This window comes from Melospiza georgiana, chromosome 2 (genome assembly GCF_028018845.1).
Source record: "Melospiza georgiana isolate bMelGeo1 chromosome 2, bMelGeo1.pri, whole genome shotgun sequence".
Lineage (NCBI taxonomy): Eukaryota > Metazoa > Chordata > Aves > Passeriformes > Passerellidae > Melospiza > Melospiza georgiana.
The window spans coordinates 61,096,907-61,113,886 of NC_080431.1; the positions used below are offsets into that span (position 1 = coordinate 61,096,907).

General features: G+C 42.4%; 1 protein-coding gene across 1 annotated transcript in view; it reads left to right on the top strand.

Moving 5' to 3' along the window:
- The window catches only part of FLT3 (fms related receptor tyrosine kinase 3), a 28,851-nt gene extending 14,946 nt beyond the window's left edge, over nt 1-13,905 (top strand). Inside the window, exons 10-24 of the mRNA XM_058045513.1 lie at nt 635-741; nt 1,955-2,066; nt 3,601-3,779; nt 5,044-5,156; nt 5,257-5,389; nt 5,479-5,583; nt 7,173-7,283; nt 9,115-9,268; nt 9,631-9,761; nt 10,143-10,267; nt 10,623-10,745; nt 11,392-11,503; nt 11,590-11,689; nt 13,001-13,106; nt 13,771-13,905. Coding sequence (XP_057901496.1) covers nt 635-741; nt 1,955-2,066; nt 3,601-3,779; nt 5,044-5,156; nt 5,257-5,389; nt 5,479-5,583; nt 7,173-7,283; nt 9,115-9,268; nt 9,631-9,761; nt 10,143-10,267; nt 10,623-10,745; nt 11,392-11,503; nt 11,590-11,689; nt 13,001-13,106; nt 13,771-13,905 — 1,846 coding nt within the window. The remainder of the gene's footprint in view (nt 1-634; nt 742-1,954; nt 2,067-3,600; nt 3,780-5,043; nt 5,157-5,256; nt 5,390-5,478; nt 5,584-7,172; nt 7,284-9,114; nt 9,269-9,630; nt 9,762-10,142; nt 10,268-10,622; nt 10,746-11,391; nt 11,504-11,589; nt 11,690-13,000; nt 13,107-13,770) is intronic.
- Nucleotides 13,906-16,980: the final 3,075 nt, after the last annotated feature.

Consider the following 16,980-nt stretch of genomic DNA (forward strand, 5'->3'; position numbering starts at 1 on the left):
CTGGCCATCTCCATTGTCACAAGCTGTCTCTGGCACGGTTTGGGTCTTGGTTTTCTGCCATCCACTGGCTCAAAGGCCATAGGGATTAGGAAAAGGCTGGCTTTTTCCTGCAGAATGACCTTGAGAGTTGGTGTTTCATCTCACTGACAATGAACTTATGATGATGATCACTTTCCTGAGCCTATGTGAGATCTTTCTCTTTGGAAATGCTTGTCTCTTATGTTCCTCCCTGTCACTGTTGTTTCCTAACACAATCTATCACATCATCTAGAAACTCCCATCAAAGTTCCTCGGAGAGAAGAAAGTTTGATCCTTTGCTGTCTTAGCAGATGTGCCTGGGTGTGTCTTGTCATCCAATGAATTAGTAACAAAATCACAGCTTGACAGCCTGTGTGCACTCCAGGAAGAGTGAGAGAAAAAATGCAGAATTAAATCAAGACTGCAGGGAAAAAATATCTTCTCACCAGCACAGTTAGATTCTGGGATTTATATTCTCTAAGCAAAAATAATTTCCTTTGTATTCTTCATGAGAGGATGTAGAATTGTTTCAAACATATACGTGCATTTTAACTGCATTGAAAAAATTTTCAAGTCAATATTTTGTCCTTTTCCCTTTTTTGACTTTGTTCCACAGCATTTCATCAAAGTTCTGCAACCATCAGCACCAGTCTGGGATATACGTATTTTATGCTGAGAATGATGATACAGTTGTAACAAAAAAATTCACTCTGTATGTGAGAAGTAAGTAACAAAACTATTGCTGAAGATTTGGCAAAGTCTGGGATTTTGTCACTGGCATGGGGTGGGTTTTTTTGGCATTCCCTATTATTCCCTATTTCATTTACAAAGATTTATTGCTTAAAATGGAGGATCAAAAGGCAAAAACATTATTCTCTTCACACTGCAGCACACTGCTGAAATCCTGGCACTGGGTCAGAGAAAGACACTGGATGCTTGTGGGTTGTATTTCTTGTGTCAGTTAGGGATGGGGAAAAAAGAAAGGAGGAGAAAGTTATTATTTTTTTTTGTTTTAGTCTGCCATAAACAGAATATGAGGAATCAGTTGCATATTGAGAAAAATTAATGCTTCTTAAGAAAATTACAAGCCTAGAAACTTGGTAAAATACAGTAACTCTATCTCTAAAAATCTGGAACATGTGTGGGTGCTGCAGAAACCACATGAGATACACAGTTGGGAGGAAACCCTTATCCCCATTAGGAATTAGATTTCTATGCCATGTTTACAACATTTTTTCTCTAATGGCATTTATGAGTAAATGTAGCTAGTGTGGAGATCCTCTGGTGCATAAATTGTATGTTTGGGCTGCAGTGCCTCATACACCCCTGCCCACAATTCACACACATGCACAGTCCTGGCCAACGCTCTCAGTCATCTCAGTTCTGCCACATGACTGCAGCATCTCTCCCTTGCTCCAGGTCTGGGGCCTTTATTTGTGATATATCATTTATACAAGGGTCTTCTGTGCACACTTTGCATGAGCTGGACACCCAGAACTTCAGTGCCAGGGCAGTCCTAGGGCCAGCTGCTTAGACTGAGTCAGAAAAGCAGAAGTCAAGACTTCTAATTTTGGCTGTGCCATTGTTTTGGTCTGGCTGTGCCTATACAGAGAAGTGGCTGCTCCCCTTGCCTTGCCACACTGCCATCCACAAAACCAAGGAAGGAGGAGGACTGTGAGTTACACCCAGCTCTCACTGTGACATGCAGTTTTTTATTTTGGAAACAGAAGCACACCTTGGTCTCAGCAGATATGACATTGCCACACCAGTGTACAGGGTTTTGTCGCTTGAAGTGATGACGGAAATTGTCTTACAGAAGCATGGAATTGTTTAGGTTGAAAAAGATCTTTTGAGAACATAGATTCCAACCATTAAGCCAGCACTCCCAAGTATACCACTAAGCCATGTCCTTAGGCCTTGTGTTGTCTCATCGCAGGAAAGCCTGAAATAAGGATGCAGCTGCTGTTCAAGCAGATCTCCTGTGTTGCTGAAGGTTACCCTGCCTCATCCTGGGTTTGGAGGAACTGTCTTGAACTCAACTCATCCAAGTAAACAGCTTTCTTTCTTCTTATTCGTTGCAAAGACTATCTGAGCTATCCTTGATTAAATGAAGACCAGCCTGTAACAAACTAAATGAGAAATGCACAATTCACTGTGTGCGTTTAACTGGTTCCCCTACTCCAGGGGAACCAAATCACCAAAATTAGGAGAGGTTTTCCCTTTTTCTATTGCCATCAAATGAAGTCTATAAAGATGTGTGTCTTTGCACCAAAGTAGATCCCACTGGGTTTATATCAACAGTTAAGGGGTAACAAAGTCCAATCTAAGTTTTTCTCTTAGTCTTATCAAAGTTATAGGGATTCAGGGAATGCATTGGTTAATACAGTCTTGATTAATTGGTTAAGCTTTGGTTAAAAGACCTGCTATGGTGACCTGTTACCAAAACCACTAAAGTCAGTGAGAGTGTTTCCAGTTAAGTTAGTGAGAGTGTCTCCATTTCCTCTATTTATTTAGGGGAACGAGTCAGACTCTAAAATTTAAAAAAATGCTGAAACAGCTTTGACCTGATTTGTGAACTCTGCAATTTTTATCTTAGATGTGCTAAGCAACTAATAATTCCATGGTGCAGAAGAATACGAAGTCAAACTTTCCTTTGTAAGATTGCGGATAAACTCTAAAGTATTTATTTTAGCTAGACATAAAAAAATACCTAGACAATTTTCTTATCCATACCTCTTCTTTATATCAATCTGTGCAGAAATGGAAGAGGAAAAAAAACATGCAGAGAGTGGGTTTAAAATACTCCTTAAATCATCTTTCTGGGAAGAAAGTGCTGTGACATATCTTTTCTGAGGAACTTCCAAATGTAGAAGCTAGTGCTATGAGTAGAGCTGAATAAATTTATTCCTTATCTCCTAATTTATTTATGTGGAGAGTAAATTAGACAGTAAGTTGATGAATGATAGAAAAGCTAGAAGACAAAATAATCTATGTGGACCACCTTTCCCTTGAGTGTCAAGTTCCCTCTTTCTACATATCAGGCCTTAAATAAGTCATTAATGCTGTCCATCTGGGTGGATGGAGGCTCTCCATCATGAGTGAGAGAAATGTCATGGGTGAAGTGAATTGCCTTCAGGGAAAGGAGGTACAACTTCTGCTCTGGGTTCATACTGCATTTGTAGTATTAGCAAGGCTCATTGGCAGCTGCTCAGTGGTTTGAATGTTTTGAGGCAAATATGAAACCAGTGGGAATAGATGAGGTGTGGGGTGGTGTCAGTTGTGAAATTGATGGAGGTTCCAGAGTTCAGGGAGTGCAAGTACCCTGCCAGGGCAGTGGTGGAGAGTGGCAGTGAGCCCAGTGTCGGAGCCAGCTCAGTCCCTGCTAACCCTGCCACGCCCATCACCAAAAATGAGACTGGCCAGTGACCAGAGGTCTCACTCTGTCTCTGACAAAACACAACCCCCTTCCCTTCTTCACTTCCAACACACACATAAGACATGTTTTGTAACTTCCCATCTTCTCCCCTGGCAAATGTCACTAAAAAAAGCTAAAAATCAAAACTGGTCTGCTTCCTTTTTCAGCTGCACAGAGGAAATCACAGAGGGGATTCAGAACTTCTTGCCAGAGAGGAGATCCCTGGGGTCATGGATTTCAAGCAGTGCTTTATATGTACAGGAGACAGCAACAACCTTCTCAGTGGAGTGCTGTGCAAACAATTCAGCTGGCTCAGCCTGTGAAAAGAGTTTCATTAACCTGTCAGGTACCACAAGCCAGTGTTTTAGCATGGGTTTTCTCAACTAAATCTGGCATGGTAAGACCTACAATACTTTTTATTTGGCTAAATGGCTGACTGTGCAATGGCATTGAAGGTAAAACACAAGCTCTCTACGTACACAGCATCAGAAATGGTGGGTGAATGGGAGACACAATTCTCTTTTCTCCAGGCCCAAAGCAGAGGCCTCCCTCATTAAAACAAACAGAAAAAAATAGGAAGTGCAGGAGCCATGGCAGTGTTTGAGGCTGATTTTTTAAAGTAAAATTTTTCATTTTACTTTAGTGATCCCTACATGAAATCTGGAGGAATCATCTTTGGCAAGAGCTAAAGGCTCTTTGGTAGCTGGTGGCATGTGCTATCCCTTGCTGCTCTCCTGTAGGTCCCTGTGGTGCTGCCAGAAATGCCCATGGGAACTCTCCTCACCCCATGGAGGTCACTGCACACCCAAGCAAGATCATGGCTGAGCCACCAGACCCACTGAGGGGTCAATCCCTGTCTGGAAAGTAGGAATTCTGTGAAAGAGACCTTCTTAAACTGCTGTAGGCAGGTGACAGAAGGTTAAGTCCTGGTTATGTAGTCTCTCTTCTTGTCAAGGGAATCACAGATTATTTCCTCATTGAACCAGAAAGTCAGTATGATTATTTGCACTTTGCACTTGCAACGCCATATGTATTCCATGGAGAAAAATATTTCAGTAAAAGGGAGCATGCTGTTGCAGTAGGAGTTGTTTTGAAACACCCAGGTATTTGCAGTACAGGGATTTCCTTTGTCATGATGAACAAGCAGTTTGGTGCTTTTGACTACAGTGGACAGAAGCTGTGACCACTGTCAGAGTTTGAGCATTCATGTAGGAATTAGAATAGAAACTAATCATAATACCTATACTTTTAGAAACAAGCAAAATATGAGGGTACGTCTCATGTTCGTATGCTCATTTACCAATCGACACCTTATTCCTGTTTGTTGGTAGTTCAGTCCAAGAATCACAGCAACGCCTCCATGCATTCCAGCATATTAATGGATTTAGATTTTTTTTTCTTTTTTTTAAATGAAAATAGATGTCAGAATTACCCAGAACTTAATGTCCACTGCCCATCTTGCTTTACATATGGCTACATCTCACTCCCCATGCAGAGGAGGCTCAGGTGTGAGGGGGCTGCAGACTGCCAGAGCTGACCATGGGCTCTCCTTGCATTTTCAGCTGTACACACACTCTGTTTCAGTGGGTAATAATATGTGTCTTTTAAAGTTGCAGGAGCTGTTTCTTCGCCCCTGGACAATGCTGCATCCTATGCCTCCCTTGGATTTCTTTTCCTCTTGATTGCTTTTTTGTTTGTATTCATTTTTTTTAAATATAAAAAGGTAAAAGCAAACATAAATACCTGACCATCCTTCTTTTGCTCCTACCAGGCTGTTTCTTCTCTAAGACTTATTTCACTGTGTGTTTTTTTTTCTTCCAAAGCAATTCAAATATGAAAGCCAGTGGCAAATGATACAGATGATAGGGCCATCAGATAATGAATACATCTACATTGACTTCAGAGAATTTGAATATGATATAAAATGGGAATTTCCCAGGGAAAATCTGGAATTTGGTGAGCAATCCATAAGGTAAATCTCAAAACTGGAGCAGTAGTCTGTGCTGTACCCGCAGCAAATAATACTGGCATTTTGTGTCTTGTAGGACAGGTCCTTGGTTCTGGGGCCTTTGGGAAAGTAGTGACTGCAACAGCTTATGGAATTAACAATGCAGGAGATTCAGTCCAGGTCGCAGTCAAAATGCTAAAAGGTATGATCAACCCTGGTGCCTTCCACAAGCACTGATGTATTCTAGTAACTCCAAAGTAGGAGAGGCATTAGAAATCCCCCTTATACAGAAAACTTTCAGCAGTTACACCTCACAAATGCTTATCTTCAAAATCCTTTCAAAGTGCTTTCAAAATCTGGTTTCAGTTTGGAAAGGTAATGCTGAAGTGTCTTCATCCCACAGCACGTTGCATTTTGCCCTACACGCTACAGAAGATGTGTGTTGTGTGAGGAAGTATGGAGCCTCTAAAGAGTGGAAATGCAAATTCCCAGTGCAGATTAGCCGCTGGTTATATTGGTGACTGTGACCCTTGATGTAAGGCCCCTTTTTCTTGCAGGGCTGCCTAGCTTGCCTAGCTGTGCCCTTTGCCTGCTGTGTCTGAGCTAGCTTGTTTCCAAAACTTCCAGCACAATTTTCTGTAGCCTTTTTTCTTCATGATGACACAAACCAGTTTCTTTCCATCCCTCCTTATGAATAAGGATACTAAACCTCAAATACTCCTTTCTGCTATGGTCTGGACTCTTCACAAAAGCAGAGTCCAGGAGCAAGCCTCCCTGGAAGAAAGCAGAGGAGGGCTGCCTCACTGTGTCCCTACTAATCACAGCCCTGTTCACAGAATGTTGGAGTACTTTGCACTGGAAGAGATCTCTAGGATCACTGAGTCCATCTGTTAACCATCACTGTCAAGCTCACCACTACACCAAGTCCCTCAGTGGCACATCTTTTAAATGCATTCAGGGACGGTGACTCAACCACTTCCCTGGGCAGCCTATTCCAGTGCTTGACAGCCCTTTTGGTGAAGACATTTTTCTGAATATCCAATCTAATCCTCCCCTGGCACAAACAGAAGGGTTTCCCCTCATCCTTTGACTTGTTACTTGGGAAAAGAGACCTCCTCACCCACCTTTTGTTATATATTGGAATGAGCTTCACACTGATACCAGCACCCTGCCCACCTGTGTGCCCACACAGCCCCCTCCTGCCAGCACTGCATTCAGGTTTTCATCCCCCATTTCCACATAACCATCAGTTTTATGCTTCCTTGGCCCACTCCTTTGTGGTTGTCTTTGTGGAAGCTTGACTTGATCATTTTGGTTCACATACACAATTCACTGAAGTTGTGAGCACCAAATGCTCACTGAAAAATGAGACTAAAGCTGTTACTGAAACACAGGGTGGTCCTCTGAGCTGGATTGCAGCTGGTTGAGTGCCATATGGCTGCCATTTTCCTCTCTTAACATTCCTCTGCCACAGGCCTGGCTGCCATTTTTTCTGTGCTTGGAAACACTTTAATGTATTGCTGTCATTCCCTGCCAGCCCAAGAATGACAAATGTTGACATTTAATGACTGCTTTCTCAAGCTCTCAAATGATCTGCACTCATACACAAATTTAGCTTCAACCTTTGACTGAATCTTTTTATACTTTGTAAAGGTTTTTTTTTGATGTTCCCAAATGTATTGTCAGTCCAATGAATTTGAAATGAAGATTTGCACGTGACAAAACATCACAACCATTGAAATTTTCATTTCTTTGCCAGAGATTTCCAAATCTATATTATTGCTTTTACAGAAAAACCTGATGCTTCAGAAGAAGATGCTCTAATGTCTGAGCTGAAAATGATGACTCACATTGGAAGCCATGAAAATATTGTGAACCTACTAGGAGCTTGTACTCTGTCAGGTAAATTGAAATTGTGGAAAAGTACCAATTAAAACCCCTAGAATAATGAGGACTAATTTTGCTGTTCTGTGCTGGCCCAAAATAAGATGAAGATGAACTGAAAGCAAATTTAAGGCCATGCATGTGTACAGAAAAGGGTCATTTCTGATTATACTGACAGGAAGTGATAGAACAGTCCTTCTGTAGAATAGGATTTCCGGTTATGGTGGTGATGGCACTGGTATGAGCCAGTTTATTAAGTGAAGAGGAAAAACTTATCTGGTGTCAGGGACTTTTATATACACATGATTATGTTCACATAGGAAATTATAAGTTTTTTTTTTTTATTCATGTGGCTCACCAATGAATGGATAAAAATAGCTAAAAGATAGACAGGAAACAAAAGAAACTGAAAAATAACAGGGGTAGGAGGGACATAAAACAAAGGAATGAGAGAAGTAAGTAATGGAAAGAGGGACAACCTTTTAAAGGACCAAATGTAGAAACAAAACTGAAGAATGAAAAAAATAAGCAAATGTTGTCATTGAGGTAATTTACACAGCTATTCTTGTCCAAAGAACTGCTTCTCTGGCCAGTCCAATGGTGAACAAGAGGAGGTGAAGAAAGGCTAAAGAACAGATCAGCTTGGGGAAATGCCAAGGTTTCACCCAGTGTAGGTCCATATCATGAACTGTAATACCTGACACTGAAAAGCTTGGCAGATTTTCCATCATGGTTATTTATTTAGTCAGAAAGATCAAGCAGAACAGTTGTTTCCTCAGTTTACATCAGTGACAGTACTGTCAGGTCCAGACATATGAGGGGTAAGAGGAAAGCAGAGAAATAGATTGTTCTTAGTAGCTTTAGCTGATTTAAAAATATACAGACTGCCACTGCCCTCTGGAACAGCGGGCAGGATGTGATGGTGCAGGCAGGAGAGCTGCAGGGAGGACCTGCTTAGTCTGGTAGGGTAGGGCAGGAACACTTACAGCTTTATCCAAGTGCCATTTTCAGCATTATTTACATGGTTCTCAAGACTTTCCCATCCATCCTCTGAGAGACTTTGCAGCTTTTTCCAGTGTGCCCTACCTTGCTTGACAGTGGCCTTCTGTCACAAATATCCACAGATTCATGGTCAATCTTTCTGGGCCAGAAGTGCTGGTGGCAGAGTGAGGCTTTGCAGGGTGATGTGTGACCACTCTGAGCTCCTGCTGGCTGGTCATGGCTTTTATCCAAGCCTGCCTGGGTCAGGACTTGGATGCATTTTTCCTTTCTTGAGAAAGTGTCCTGACCAGTGCTCTACTTAAGACCCCTCCCCTTGCAAGGGATATCCCTCATTTATCCCTCATTTTAGTACCCAAAGCACTCTTGGGTTTCAGGTGGTCTTCCTGGGGAAAAATAAAAAGGATCTTTCCAGAGCACGAAGGTTGCACAGATAGATGGAAGGATGTAGGTCAGAGGATACAAATTCACACCATACAGATAATTAACAGGAATCATCTCCTGCTTGAACCCTGCATGGTTTAGAAAACATGCTGCATCCTAGTAGCCTATACTGTCCTCCCCATTGCCAATGGGATGGGCAAGGGTTTTTGTTTGGATAAGCGATTTTCAAAACAGTTTGAGAGATGCACCACAAGGACAAAGTTACACAGACTTTCCAAGGGATATTACAGTCAGTAAACAAATTCTCATTATGTGCCTATCAGTACAGCTTATCCACCTGGGAATGGGAGATGCTTGGGGTGTTTTAACACAGATTAATCCTGAGAGAAAATGAAGCAGCATTAGGGCTTTAATGGGGAGGGTGCTATAAATAGCAGCAGGCTATTTACATTTCCAACTATTTCAGGACCAATCTACTTGATATTTGAATACTGTTGCTATGGTGACCTTCTGAACTACTTGAGGAGGAAGAGAGAAAAGTTTCACTGGACGTTGACAGATATTTTCAAACAACAAAACTTCAGCTTTTACCACAATATCCACCAGGATCAAAACTCTAGGTAAAGGATTTAGTAACAATTTGATAATTTTAAAAACTGCTATTGCTTTTCAACTGCTTTCTCACCTGTGCTGTGTACACTGGTGAAATTATTGAATTCTTGAGAATGTGCCTTCACATACTTTAATAAACAATGCTTTATGAGGAACTGAGATTCGATTCTCCTTATGAAGACTGCAGAAGACAAAAAACCTCTTGTTTCTCTTCCCAGTTTTGAGAAGAGTCATGTCTGTGTCCAGGTTTTTAATAGTAGTAACTGTCCATGTTTTTCACTGCAGAAGAGTTTATGTGTAGAAGATTATGTGATAAATTAGATGTGATAGATTATGTGTGAAACCTTTGAAAATGTAATGACTGCTCCAGGACAGGGACTCACCTGAAGTACAGTGTGAACACAGCTCTGTGCAGAGGAGATGAATTTGAAACCATGCAAAGAAGTCAAAACATAAATGTGACACTGGAACCAAATGGGATTGTGCTGCTTTCTGAGGAAGGTAAGAGATTAGTTGATTATATCCTCAGGAATGCTGTTTTATTTTATTTTTTATATTATTGATATGACCAGACTAGATTCCATGACAAAAGAGGCCTCTTTCTATCATATGTTTCTCTTCAGTCCAGGCAGGAGTTTTGCTGGAGGAGGTTTCAACAACACTGAGATCAGAGGCTTATGTTTCTGCTCATGCTATGAGCATAGTATTTGAATACAAAAATACTCACCTTTGTTTTGTATCTGAGTGAAGGATAAAAAAGATGGATGCTCTTTGTGATGTTGCTCTTGGTAGGAGCATGTGAAAATCCATTACAACAGTAAGTGAGATTGATCAGAGTGAGGAAGTCCAAGGAAAACTCATACTTTTGATTATTTTTTACAGATAAAATTAAGGATGCAGGCACACCAGTGGATGAAGAAGAAGATTTTAATGTGCTCACTTTTGAAGACCTTCTTTGCTTCTCTTATCAAGTTGCCAAAGGAATGGAATTTCTTGAGTCCAAATCGGTATGGCGAGGGGTAGCAAATTTTTCAGATAGAAAAGATGCTAAAAATAGGTCAGTTTATAAAAGGCAGGTTGAGGAACAGAGCCACTCAGTGGCAAGCTTGAACTATACCTCCTTCCCTGGTTTAACAACGAAGCCTGGGCTGCAGTTTTGGGCAGCACCCTGAGTAAGAAGCAGCTGCAGGGCACCTTAGCGCCTGCTCTGGCCCTGTCCCCTTGCCACCAGCAGCCAGGGAGTGTCCAGCTTGGCCATTCACCAAACTGCTGAAGTGGGAGGGGGTGCCAGCTCAGAGGGCAGGGAACTGTCCTCCACTGGCACCAAATGCTCCGAGCATAAATTCTTCCTTTCCTTCTAAGTGCATCCACAGAGACCTCGCTGCCCGGAACGTACTGGTGACCCATGGGAAAGTGGTGAAAATCTGTGACTTTGGCCTTGCCAGAGATGTAATGAACGACTCCAACTACATTGTCAGGGGCAATGTAAGTTCATGAGGGCCCTCTGGTTTTCACAGCATTATAAGAATTATTAGGAACTAAGAAAGAAAAGTTTTGAATTTTTAAATTCCTTTTTAGCTTTGTGCATATCTGTATGGGCAATGCAGAAATCTCAGGTTTTTTTGCCCTTGGCAAAAGCAAATTCTTAGATTATAATTAAACTAATCAAGCTGGTTCTGTAAATGAGATGGTACTCGTGCTCTTTTTAAAGCATCCATTGATTGAAGCACTGGGAATTGTTTACTATTGTGGGCAATAACAGTGTAGGACAACAGCATGTATGTGGGGGTGTGCCAGAAGTGAAAAAGTACAGTGAAGAAGTACAGTGTGGACATCTCCATCTGGGCCACTCTATGCTTGAAGTCAGAGGAAGGAAGGTGGCTCTTCCAGGACTGAGCTCATCTCTTCCTTAAATAGCCATCTAAAATGGATGAGATGAACTGGCTCTTTAGCAGTGGCCATTTCTCTCTGCAATGGGAATGTCCAGGGATTGCTGACAGAGACACAGCCTTGCACACAGCAAACACGAATTGTTCATGCTGGCAGTGAGAAGCACAGGGAGTCACCCAGAAAGGCTGTGTCACAGTCTGTGTCACAGCATGACCTGGCCTCCATCCCCCTGTCTGCCCAGGCTCGGCTGCCAGTCAAATGGATGGCCCCTGAAAGCTTGTTCGAGAGGACATACACCATGAAGAGTGATGTCTGGTCCTATGGAATACTGCTGTGGGAAATATTCTCCCTGGGTATGTCTTATTACAGTGGGACAAAAGAGCGGTGCTTGGTTTTGGCAGCTTCTGAATTAACACATATTCTCTGACAATTTCCACAGGTGTAAATCCTTACCCCGGTATTCAGGTTGACACAAATTTCTACAAATTAATACAAAGTGGATTTAAAATGGACCAACCATATTATGCTACAAAAGATGTGTAAGTGTATTTCCAAGTGATGCAGAGCATGAGAATTTATACTTACTAGGTCACTGTTTGAGTGATCTTTTATTTGTTGTACACTATGTCTTACCCAAAATTAGTTGTAAAATGTGAGATCTTCCTCTAAATCTAACAAAGGCTGCCTGATCCTGCAGGTTTTGTTCTGAACCAGAAGTGATCAACACTATATGTTATGTGTATTTGACAGGACTAATTTATTATATTTATTTAGTTGTGCCTTCTTTCCCTAGCGAACTTCTTATTCTCAGACCACAGATATTTTCCTCCTTTTTTTTCTTCTTTTGCTTTTCTCTTTTTTCTTTTCTTTCATTTTATTTTCCCCCAAAAGCTATGTTTTCAATATTGACTAAATTTTTGGTGGGTTCTTTCCTACACTTTATTATTTAATCAAGCATTACCCAGTTTGTTTCAGTTCCAGGTGGCTAGGGATCCTCTTAGATAAAAACCCTGTTAAGGAAGAGTTGGGGGAAGCTAATTCTTTGCTCTCATCACGTAATTTTCAGCCTGTGTCTCTGTGCCTGGGTGGACTCTGCCTAGAGGTGGGCCCCAGGGAACAAGAGAAGAGAAGGTGACAGAGAATTATGAGGTCTGGAACATGGAGGAGAAGAGAAGTTTGGGTTGGCCAAGCTCTTCTGGCAGAGGTTTCATAGATGCTCTGGGGACTGAGTGCCTTGCTATGGCACTGCACTGTTCTTATCCTCACCACAAAAAGGTTGTAATGGCATTAAAAGTACAGGGGAATCTAACAGATTAACCCATGAAAGATTGCTCTGGGGGGTTTAAATATCAGGGAGCCTATTGTCCCAGTAACTTTGCAAGGGACTTTAGCAGTCAGACACAGCACTGATGCCTGATGAAGCTGGAATATTTATAATGTGGTATTTAAATTTCAGAAATATTTTTTGATGTCAAATTACATTAAAAGACTTGCTGTGAAAGGTTTACTTAAGACTACATAGTCCACAAGGAGCAGGTAAAGTTTCTATGAAGGACAGGCATTGTCTTCCTAACATTTTCTCTATGGAAGCTGGAAAACAAACATCGTGCCATTATGTGTCATACCACAGTGAAGATTTTACTAAGGACTCTGATTAAGTCACTGTAAAATCATTTCACCTTTTATCCTTATCTTTCTGCTTCTTTTCCACTGATGGAACACTGTAATTCTGGCCTCTTTCTATGAAATCATTCTGATCCCCATTATTCCCCATTCAAGTCCTGCAATTCCACACAGTCACAGAGAGTCCAAGGGCTAACAAGTTTTGTGTGCCATCTTTCCTTCTGCAGCTACTGCATGATGCAGTCCTGTTGGGCTCTTGACTCCAGGGAAAGACCCTCTTTTTCTCACCTGGTTTCCTCCCTGGCCCATCAGCTGGCTGAGGCAGAAGGAGCAGTAAGTAAATACAGTGAGATGAACACATGAACACAGTCTGGGCTTGGGTTTGGGGTTTTGTGGGGTTTATATGTAGCTCCACAGATCACCATGAGATGAGGGATAGCCTCCTGCTTTCTATTGAAGTACACAACTCTGTTATGGATACATTGCCCATGGATCCATTTAAGAGCTTGGGGCATGTTTTTCTGCCATCAGAAAGAATCCTGACCTTGCTGATGAGGATTTTCTTCCTCCCACTGGGACTCTGGAGAGCTGAAGTCTCTCAGCCTGTGCTGAGGGAATGGGCTTCCCTCGTGCAGCAGCCAGTGCAGTCAGGTTTGGTGATGCTGCTTGCTGCCATGGGAGGGGAGCTGAGCCTGCACCAGGGGGTCTCAAGAGGGATCACCATGCCATGTCCTCACAGACAGAATGCTGCATGTCATTCCCAGAGGTCAAAATAATAAAGATGATCTGAGGAAGTCCTGTTCTGTTCATACCAGATGTTTATCTCCTTTTCAGAAAGTATAAACAATTTCTTTCCAAATTACCAGTTGCTACTTGGGTATCCACTCTGGACTAAACACACTATTTCTCAGTGCCTGCTTCACTGGGAGGAGAACACTTTTCCAAATACAATAAATAATAACAGAAGATATCTTTTATTTCCTCTTTCCAATTCTAGATTTACCATAATACAAAGAAAAACTTTGCTACACGCCATTCCAGCATCAAAACTAAACCTCGTGTAAACAGAGATGAGGAATCTTTGCTGTCCTCAGTTGTGCTCCAGCATGAAGACCCTCAGGTTGAAAAATAATCTGAGTTGTGGATTTGGTTTCAGTATTGTCATACACTCTGTGTATGATAAGTGTTTTATATCAGCTCTAGGAAAAGAAATTGTCACCAACTGCTGCACTGTTTGTGTTTATTGCGGGCCAGTCAGTATTTATGTGACTTTTTGTGAAGAAGATGTAATTCATTTGTTTGAATTCAGCAAATATATCTATAGCAAGACAGAGTTTTTTGCTGCCTCTCTCCAACTGAATATTTCTTTTCCTGGTGCTGTGTAAATAGTCAACATATTGAATTATACTGTTCTTGCCACATTGCAAGCAAATATGAGAGAATCCACAGTAATTTCAATCAATGTTTGCAAGCATTGACTATGCAGCTAAAGAGAGCTGCTGTGATTTCCAGAAGAGCTATTCACATCTTCATCTCCAGATGTCAGGGAGTGCTGGAAAAAAAACCCCATTGGAATCGCCAATTTTAGATGTCCAAATTTTACAGTTCTATCAGTCTTGATTTACAAGGAGCTCTTAGTTTGATTGATTGTCTTACCCTGGACATCTCAGTGGTTGTGAAGTACGGGTGGTGGGTGTTCAGTTCAGGTGAGTTCATTTTATCAAGATTTAGTTACTCATGTGGCCTCTACTCAGCCAGGCTACATTCTGCAACTGCTGATGAGAGATAGGGATTCCTTTCCACCTTAAATAAGCATCTAAAATAACCAGGAGGAGTGATATTTGGAGATAACCTTCTACCTCCCTGGTCTGGAAAATCCAGGTGGCAGTCTCCAGCTGGAAGTCTCACTTCAGCTGAGTTACAGTTAATTCCATTCATGGGGCTTTGTGTGTTTTAATAGCAAATAAAAAAAAAATGTTTAATTTTGAAGAAATTACATTCTGTAATTTAGGAGTGTACTATCATCTCTCCAAATCCCAAGAATTCAGCCTGGGTGTATGAACTAAACTAAGCTGCACTAAAATGAAGTTATGCCTCTAACTTTCTCACAGACTCCCAGGACAATACCCAGAGGCTTGATGTGTTTTCAGTATTCTTAAAAAGACAGCTATTTTCACTATGAGGTTTAGGAATTTCTAAATGCAACTTTCATAATGACTAATAGGATACATTTGTCTACATCTCAGTGGATCAAGATGAGAATATATTGGTTAATAGATTTTTCTCTTTTACATTTTACAAGGTGCTAAGTTCAGTTAGGATTTTTCAGAGGCAGATCTTATAAAATAATAACTATTCATAGATTATGCTATCACAGAAATTGAGGTGCTCTTTACTAACACTGTCTGAAAATAATGTTGTAATACAGTGATTATGATTTGTATATTTTTGTTAATGTTATTAATAATTATCAGTAATTCTCAGTATAATCAGTAATTATTAATATAGTAATATTAATAATTATTCAGTAATTATCCTCAGTTTTTTAATCAGATACAAAGTGCTGAAGAGCAATCTGGAGATATTTAGACAGAAATAAATGTTAACATTGCATTCTCTGGAAAATGCATATTATTTTTACCATACCCATAAGGGTTTGAAGGTGTTCATCTGCAAGATGTCACTGTCCAGCACTGGTAGCACACAGCCTGCAGTGGCTGGACAGTGGGAGTTGAGCATCTTGTGAAGACAGGAGTTTTCACCCTTCAAATTTAAAAGAACCTAATGTTGAACTGGCCACTTCCAAGCCTGGCTGGCCCTGGAAACTAAGCAGATGTGAACTTGGCTCCAAGAGGAGCAGATGGGAATCCCACATACTTAAAAACAAGCCAGGGAGTTGTGTCACATGCTTATCCACAAGACTTGAAAAGAACTGGACATAGCTCATCTGGCTCCATCACCACTACTGAGCTGAGACCTGGGAATATAAAGGCAAACAAAGAACCTTGGAGCAAGTACAACTTCTCATGATTCACATGAAAAGCAGCTCAGGCAACACAGCACTCTGTGAGGAAGAGCAACCAGAAGAATAACCCTCCTCTATGGGCTGAATGTGTGGGAAGTTGTGAATCTGCTTCTACACACAGGAGAGATGGATGGTACAAAGCTACAGGAGGTACTGAGTGAAAAATAATTTCTTTTAGGACATTTTTTTTCCACGATGCTTCCCACACGACTTAGCAAAGTGGTGGTCCATTCCTGAGGCCTGTGCAGAGCCACAGACAGTGCTGTTTAGGGATCAGTTTCATGATCTTTGAAGGGAAATGCCCACATTTCTCTCATAGGATCCAGACCCCTAACCTGTGCCTCCAGAAGCACGTTGTCAGGAGAAAGTGGCAAATTGCTCCCTGTAGTGAATGGAGAGAGTTAAGCTTGTCTGAAGACCTCCAGCAGAGATGCCTTTAGTCTAAGGTGGATGCCTTAAGTTAGGCACAGACTGACAAAGATCCAGTAATCATTAATCAGGGGAGAGGATCAATAGAGGGGTTGCGGGCGATAGAAAGCGCTGAAGGGCAAAGGACATTTGAGCTTTCCCTCGCAACAGTAACAGAAATGAGAAAGACAATTTGACAGCCCAAGCTGAAAGACGGCATGGCGCTGGCGAATCTGTCCGAATTTTCTTTCAGCTCCACTTGCAAGGGCGCGCCTCGGAGCGGACAGCCGTGTCCCGGGAGCTCGGAGGGCACAGCCGTGTTCGGGGAGCTCGGAGGGCACAGCCGTGTTTGGGGAGCTCGGAGCGGACAGCCGTGTTTGGGGAGCTCGGAGCGGACAGCCGTGTCCCAGGGAGCTCGGAGGGCACAGCCGTGTTCGGGGAGCTCGGAGGGCACAGCCGTGTTCGGGGAGCTCGGACAGCCGTGTTCGGGGAGCACGGAGGGCACAGCCGTGTCCCGGGGAGCTCGGAGGGCACAGCCGTGTCCCGGGGAGCTCGGAGGGCACAGCCGTGTCCCGGGGAGCTCGAAGGGCACAGCCGTGTTCGGGGAGCTCGGAGGGCACAGCCGTGTTCGGGGAGCACGGAGGGCACAGCCGTGTCCAGAGGAGCTCGGAGGGCCCAGCCGTGTCCCGGGGAGCTCGGAGGGCACAGCCGTGTCCCGGGAGCTCGGAGCTCTCCGCGGGATGCCCGGGCACAGGCGGCCCCGTTCCCGCCCAG